Below are 8,257 nucleotides of genomic sequence, written 5' to 3'. Positions count from 1 at the left end.
CCCCTGATGCTTTCTACCTCCACACCTACCGTACATCTGTTTTTTAACCCATCTGATTCAATGTATACTTCTCATAAGTTCTTATATTCAGATTAAGGTTCGGCATTAACAGCAGGAGTCACAGTTTATTTGGATATTAATACTTTTTGTCATTTGTGTTAATGTTTTGCATTTTTCTATAGAACTGAACTGAATGTATTATTTTTTATTATTTATTGAACACCATTCATTCCAACCTGTACATTCCATAAGGAGTTCACATAGACAAATGAAAGTTGAAAAGGTAGAAAACTGCATTGAAAAAGTGGATGGAAGACCCTGTCCATGAGAGCAATCTATATGTTAAAGAGATAATAAGTTAAAATATGTGATATGATGATCAATTGACTAATTAGAAGAAAAAAGAGACAATCTATAAAGACTCCGACAGGTAATAATGAGCAAGTGATAGGGATCATTGAGTAAAGGGAAATGAGAAATAACTAAGGTGTAATGTTAATTGATGGCACAAAGCCTCCTGTCCATTTACAGGTCAATTGGTTATCGATGTTTATAACCGATAACCTTCTGAAACATCACATTGTTACGTTTCCCTCAGTTTCTATTATAACTTGTACTAATGTTATTTTAGTGTTTCTGTTTTGTATGCTTCGAATAGCACATATAAATTTATATTTTTAGCTTTGATTTTAGGAGCTTTCGCTGGATAAAGACCATGATGTATGCCATTGAACAGATTAATAATAGCACTCGCCTGCTCCCTAATATATCAGTAGGCTATGCAATCTATGACACTTGTGATAATATAGCAGAAGCAACAAAACAGATGTTCATGCTAATCTCTGGACCTGGAGCCGAAGCAAAAGATATACCAAACTATCAGTGCCATGAGAAGTCTATGTTATCTGCCGTTATTGGTGAGTCTGCTTCCGTCATATCTATAGCAATGGCAAGAATACTGGGCACCTACCAATATCCACAGGTAAGGTAAACATAACACATGTATATATATTTTACGTTTTGCACAAGTTGCCCATGCTGGCCTCTGTTGGATCGTGGGGTCCTCCGTTTCACTGGAATATTAATCTCCGGGTGCGTCTCTAGCTATCCTCCAGGATGCTCTATTACCTTCCCATGGACTTGTTTTTTTGTATCAGTATAATGAATGATGTGACATTCGATATACTGATTATTTTATTTTTTGGTGTGATCTTTGTTAGGGAATTTTTAAATTCCAATAAAAATATGTCAATTAAAAAAAAGATGAATATGGCACTTACCTCAGGTTATTAGGTTCTACTAGGTTCTACCATTAGGTTCTATTATGTAGTCTTGGCTGCTTCACCATACACAACCCCCTGTATGTATAGCTAATGTTTTATTAGTTCCTTGCAGTTATGTCCACAAACATCCCAATTCGCTTGGACTTGGTTATACAAGTGCCAAATTTTTCTCTTTTTTTAATTATGAAATGGATTTTCTGGCATGCTTAGGTTCATGTTACAATGTCATCAAAAACTGCAGTCAGGAACTGCACATGACCTGTCAAACCACTGGTGGATGACAACAGCTTTGAGTGTATGAACCACATTGTGTGATTGTGCATCTCTGCCCTGTGAAATTTTCAAATTTAGCGAGCTATGGAAACAGGGCTATAACTACAGAGGCAGCAGCCATTGCAGCTGCAATGGGGTCCATAGTGTCAGGGGAGCCCGGTATCTTGGATATTTCATGTGAATATGCTGCATTGTGTCTATTTGTGATCTGTATATGCTCTAAATGTAAATGCATATGTGATGTGTATATGCTGTATGTCTGTGTTTGTGGTGTGTGTATACATTGTATGTGTATTTTTTAGGGTAAGTGGGTCCCCATTGTGATTTCATTATGGGGTTCTGCCACTCTTACTTACTCCACTGTTTGGGATTATTGATGTCCAAGTGGCATTCTTCGGTTACCATAATTAGACACCTATAACCATGTGGACTTTGGCATGTTGATATCACACATTTCAAAAACTTTGTGGAAACTAAACTACATATGTGAGATGTTTTAGCAATTTCATCCTAGAGTGAGACGTTCAGTTAAAATTTAACAGTGTTTCTATGGGGGAACCTGCAGTGTAACTACAGAATCATGTGGCTGTAAGGGTTCTACTGAGCAATGGTGCATTATTTAACAGGGAACTGTAAAACCATGAAACCTTTAACAATGAATAGGCACCCAACACCAAATAGCATGCAACTTGCATCTGACATCATCCTGCCCATTTCTTGGAAAGCAGTCAATACATGGTGCCTTACCATATTCTTTAGTTTTCCACAAAACAGAATGTTATTATATGTGATTTTGTATTAAGTATTACAATGTCATGACTACCACCAACGCTATGATATTCTGTTCTCCGAAGTAACATAGCATAGCGTTTCCTGCCCAAATATATGTTTTGTTACTGGTCATTGACTACTAATAGTTGCAGTTCTGACTATCATATGGATATTACATCTACATCTAAAGGCTAAATTAAAAATGTCAATGACGCTTAATAGAACGATAACATTTTTACATACTTGTTCCATTCTCCCTCCTTTCTAGGTAAGCTATTTTTCCTCCGTCAATGTCTTAAGTAACAAACATGAATTTCCTTCCTTCTTCCGGACGATACCAAGTGACACATTTCAGACCACTGCCTTGGTAGCCATAGTGGAACGCTTTGGCTGGAAGTGGGTGGGCACCTTAGCTGAAGACAATGATTATGGCAATGTTGGGGTCCAGCTCTTCACTTGCATTCTCTGAGACAATTCCTTTAATGTATTCCAAGGCTAAATACTTGCAAATTGCTGAAACTATAAAACAATCCTCAGCTAATGTTATCATTGTGTTCTCTGGAGACACCAACTTAATCCCACTAGTCTGGGAAATTGCCCGGCTAAATATCACCGGTAGAACCTGGCTGGCAAGTGAAGGCTGGAGCACATCTGCATTTGTCATAGAAAAGGAACATACCAGCTTTTTCAGTGGCACAGTGGGGTTAGCAATACCCATAGGGAGCATTCCAGGCCTGAAAAATTTCTTACTTCAACTAAACCCTAAACAGGAGGCTATAGATTCTATTACAAAATCCTTTTGGGAACACGCATTCACATGTTCTTGGCCTGATCTTAACAAAGACGAAACTAATGTGACTAAATGCACTGGTCAAGAGGATCTTTCTTTGGTTAATAACACATATACAGACGTGTCACAACTAAGAATTAGCTGTAATGTCTACAATGCAGTATATGCTATAGCACATGCACTCAATAGCTTATTGGCTTGTGACAACGAGACGTGTACAAGATGGCGGAACATGGAACCCTATCAGGTAATATCACAGCACTAAACCTTTTCTTGTGTTTTCTTTGATCCAATGACTTGTATTACTCACGTTAAATTGTGCTATTGAAGAGTAAGTGGAGCTTCCCCTTCAAGAAGATTTTCAGAATTTGCTTCTGTGTGAACGTGAGGAAGTGCATGTATGTATGGTATGTTCCCATCTACATGCCACATTTCTTAGGTTGGCTGTAGACAATCGAATTCAGCCAATGGAAATTGACCTGTATGCTGTTCCCATCCCATGGACTGAACACATTGTACAGGACGGGAGTCCTTGCATCATACAGAAACATAATGCAAACACTTATGTTCTGCTGACCGAACTGCAACGCCAGTACTATAAGAAATGTAACAATGCCAGCACTGCAGTTCAGCCGACAGGGAGATACATATCTGCTTTGCATCTCTCTTCTTCCAATGTGAACTTATATGTACTACAGTGGCCAAACTGCTGCCTCGTAGAGGACAAATTAGGGGTTTCCATGTTCCTATATTTCATACTCATAGTCAACTTTTTAAACCATTAAATACAAAGAAGCAGGGTCAGTGCCAGCCCTGGGCGTACCTGGGCAAGTACCGGGGTCCAGAGCTGCTGGGTGGCCCACATAAGGCTGTACATAAGGAATCCATGGGGGCTTTATATAAAATAACCATGTGGAAACTGTACATAAAATAACCTTGAGGGGTCTGTACATAGAATAACCATGAGGGGGCTGTTTGGGATGATAAACTATGGAATATTTTAACGAACACCAGATTGTCAGTTTCCTAATTTTTAAGGCCGTCACGCGAGTTCACTGCAAAGGAGCCCACTGAGGCTCTGTCCCCCAGGGGCCTACTAAAACCTGGAGCCGACCTTGCAAAGGAGGTCAAGGAACAGTGGTGTAACTTAAAGCTGATGGGGCACAATGCAAATTTTGTGCCAGGCTCCGACTACAATGTATGGTTTATAGTACCAGTCTCCTCATATGAGAAAGTTGCACTTTATGGGCCCCCTGAGACTCTTGGACCCGGTTCTAGCCACACCCTCTACAACCCCTCAAGTTACAACCCTCTTAAGGAAGAAAATTTTTTACCTTGCATTCATCATTTTCATTGTCCATACGGACAGATTTATATCTTAGAAAGTTCCTTTTTGGTTGTCACTTCTATAGTATCACATATACTTCATCAATAACTGATAACTGTATCAGTGTCTGTATTGTGTTCTTTTCCCTTTGCAGTTAACAAAAGCTTTAAAAGCTGTGAATTTCACAGATCTAGCTGGAAATCATCACTTCTTTGACCAAAATGGAGATCCAGTGGCAAAGTATGATGTGGTTAACTGGCAGGTGGAAAAGAATGGGCTTCTAACCTACAAGAAGGTGGGAAGCTACTATGGCAGCACAGCTAAGGATCATCAGCTAGTGATCGATGAACAGATGACCTTGTGGATTGGAGGGGAGTCTCAGGTTTGGATTATTAACAGTTAATTGTGTAGAGATGTTGTTTGCAATTAGAAAAGGTTGTCCGCAGAAATATTGGTGGAAATTTACGAGACCAATTGCTCTAGAATTCTACCTCACTTCAGAGATTTATAGTTTGATATATGTTTTAGACACTATAGATACATGAATGTAGCATGGATGTAATGGGTTGGGGCCAGGAGGAAAGGTAAATGACATCAAATGCACCAATATGCACAAAAATGTAAAGAGGTCCAAACAGTATGAGCCACTGGAGTGTCCTTAGCATATCAAGTACCGTTCTAGGACAGTAATAATACATTGGCTCTTTTGCAAATATTTAGCAAATCCAACCTTTCTTATCTCATAACATCAGTTTTATCTTGCTGTATCCATGATGATATGTAATCCCCCAATCACTGGGTTACAGAATCCACTGTCACTTTTAGAATGTGAGGAATACAAAATGTAGATATAATGTGAAATCTGATGTGGTGTGATAACTAGTTCTAATTCCTTGTCCTAGCCTCCAATATCCGCATGCAGTACAAGCTGCAAGCCTGGATTTAGAAAAAGTATCTTGCAGGGGCAACCAGTGTGCTGCTTCAGCTGCATCCCATGCCCAGATGGTGAGATATCCAATGGAACAGGTACTAATGTTTAACTTTACATTCATTCAACTTGGGAGGGTCCTGACATCTGCTTGGTATGAAGTTGTAACAGAACCATGGCGGGCAGAACCTTAGTAAGGTCATATATTTATGATTAGCCTTGGTTACAGGCTGTACCTGCAGTTTAATAATAATAAAATAGTCCGCTCACCTGAGGACTGTTCATGATTACATTGGTATGGATCCTGTGACACGGACACGGAGTATACAGAAGCAATACTTTTGTACTTTTTCCGCAGCTGGATTTTTTCTTTAGAATAGTACTTATAGGTTAACCACTCATGGCAGAATCACTAAGAATCATAATCTAATAGGGAATTTATACAACCCTTATTACCTTTTCCTTTCACAGTGATCACTAAAATGCTCATCCTTTGCATTCATCACCCCATTCCAGAAAGTCTCTGATCATATTACTTGATTAATTTAAGATGAATCAGATAACAAATCAGATGCACAAACTCACGGGGGGCATTTATCATACATTGATGACCAGTTTTCATGTAAAAGTTGCAATTCCTGTAATTGCGACTCATCCCCTCCCCCACGCCACTTTCACTCCAAGTCGGCATTATTGGGCATGTCTTGGGAATGCCGTGGCTGGCACCTTTACTATAGCCTGCACTAGGTTCCTTTTAGTCTATCCAAGTCATCATGTGCTGATGGGGGGCAAGAGCATGACTGGCGCACAAAGGCCCACATTTACTAAGGTACTTGTGCCAGTTTTCTGTCTGACATTCTTTCCAGTGCAAACTGCTTGCGCATGTATTTAAGAAGTGTCCATGCCACATATGTGTTGCACATGACCCTTTTGTGTTACGACTGCACTTTTCTTCATGCAACACAAACTTCTACACTGAAGGGGGCGGTGATCAGTCGGACCGTGTCCCAGATTTAACATGCAAAGTCCGACAGAAGTGTGTCACACGGCCTATTTTAAAGGTGCAGTGCAGGGGGCTAGAAATCCTGAATCATGCACACACTGCGCTGTTTTTAGTAAATGTGGGTCAATGGGTCATTTCTTTGTAAATTTCCCCACTATCCCTATTGTCACTAACGTTTTAGCAATGTTTATAAACATATAAGCAACTAAAAGAAACTTAAATAATATAAAAAATAAATAATATTTAGCATAAACAAAAAAACATAAATCTTTCAGAAAAATAATAATAAAAATGTTTCCATTTATGAGGTTTTTTTCCATTCTCCTCCCTACCTGACATCCAAATCTCTGTTGAATTTCACTAGACAACACAGAGTCATCAAATTACGTAAAAGTCACTGGAGATGAGAGAAAGTCTGTAGTTGGTAAAATGCAATTTATAAGACATTTGCAAAATGTCCTGAAGTAATGTTATTCCTTCAAGGTACACACTCTTTCCAATAGATTTATTCCAAGTTTGGGACAAAAACATTTAATGACTTTTTATTTTTCTGTAGTATTTCAAAGTAAGCACAAGACCTCATATTTCGTATTGCATTGTGTCTTTATAGTACTGTCATTACATGTTCTTTAACATCATTTTCTATTTTTATTTTTTAGACATTTCTGACTGTACAAAGTGTTCACCAGATTATTGGTCTAACAGGAATCGAGATGCTTGTGCTCCCAAGGAAGTAGATTACCTGTCTTTTGGAGAGCCACTTGGAATCACCTTCTCTGTAGCTGCTGGGTTAGGAATCTGTCAAACCCTGTTGGTCATAGTGGTCTTTATAAAATATAAAAGTTCTCCAATTGTCAGAGCCAATAACATAGAAATGAGCTTTGTGCTCCTTACTGCATTAGCATTGTCATTTCTAGGGGCCTTAGCTTTCATTGGAGAACCCTCTACTTACTTGTGTATTCTTAGGCAAGCAGTATTTGGAATAAGTTTTGTCTTAACAATATCATGTATCCTAGTAAAGACTTTAGTTGTCATTCTAGCTTTTACAATGTCAAGACCCAACCAGAGTGTAATGAAATATTTCCACCCATCTCATCAGAGACTGTTAGTTGGAATTACCACAATTATTCAGATTTTCATCTCTATTGGGTTCCTATCATTTACTACTTCTTTCACAAAGAAGAATCGGGATACTGTGATGACCAAGATAATTCTAGAGTGTAACAGGGAGTCGGAGCTGGCATTCCTAGCTTCTTTTGGATATATAGGTGTGCTGGCCGTAATTTGCTTCATTTTAGCCTTCCTGGCCAGGAACCTGCCTGACAGCTTTAATGAAGCAAAGTTCATAACATTCAGCTTATTGGTGTTTGTTATGGTCTGGGTCAGCTTCATTCCAGGTTATGTCAGTACAAGTGGCAAATATGTTACAGCAGTGGAAATCTTTGCCATTCTGTCCTCCGCTGCTGGCTTACTTGCTTGCATATTCTTTCCTAAATGTTACATCATTTTGCTAAAGCCAGAAAAAAACTCCAAGAAGAACCTCACAGGCCGCACACATGTTGGAAAGTGAAATGACAACAATGTATTGGTTTTGAATTCATTTGGAAGAAATAATTGTATGAAGTTTATTTATTTAGCTTAATAAAGCCATAGTAGGAATTGAGAATATGAAATAGGTAATTTGCATATTATCATAAAGATATGAAGCTAGATATATATGTTTTGTGCCATTCTGCACTCCCTAGGGCTACGCAAGGTCAGTTAGCTATTGTTTTGAAAGACATTCCCAGTACACACAGGTTCAGGGCGGCACAAGAAGTGAGAGAATGTGGCCCACGTAAGCATGGCACAACACGTGCTCACAATCCTGAAAGGCTAGAAC

At 38.9% G+C, this 8,257-nt stretch overlaps 1 protein-coding gene across 1 annotated transcript; it reads left to right on the top strand.

Annotated features, from left to right (window-relative positions):
• The first annotated feature begins 696 nt into the window (after nucleotides 1-696).
• LOC140122884 (extracellular calcium-sensing receptor-like) lies at nucleotides 697-7,945 on the top strand. The gene is given in 6 exon segments (XM_072144127.1): nucleotides 697-982; nucleotides 2,596-2,780; nucleotides 2,782-3,364; nucleotides 4,599-4,826; nucleotides 5,347-5,470; nucleotides 7,035-7,945. Coding segments are annotated over 6 exon segments (2,298 nt in total). The 5' UTR covers nucleotides 697-715.
• The last annotated feature ends 312 nt before the right edge of the window (nucleotides 7,946-8,257 follow it).

This window comes from Engystomops pustulosus, chromosome 3 (genome assembly GCF_040894005.1).
Source record: "Engystomops pustulosus chromosome 3, aEngPut4.maternal, whole genome shotgun sequence".
Taxonomy (NCBI): Eukaryota; Metazoa; Chordata; class Amphibia; order Anura; family Leptodactylidae; genus Engystomops; species Engystomops pustulosus.
This window is presented reverse-complemented; position numbering and strand designations above follow the sequence as displayed.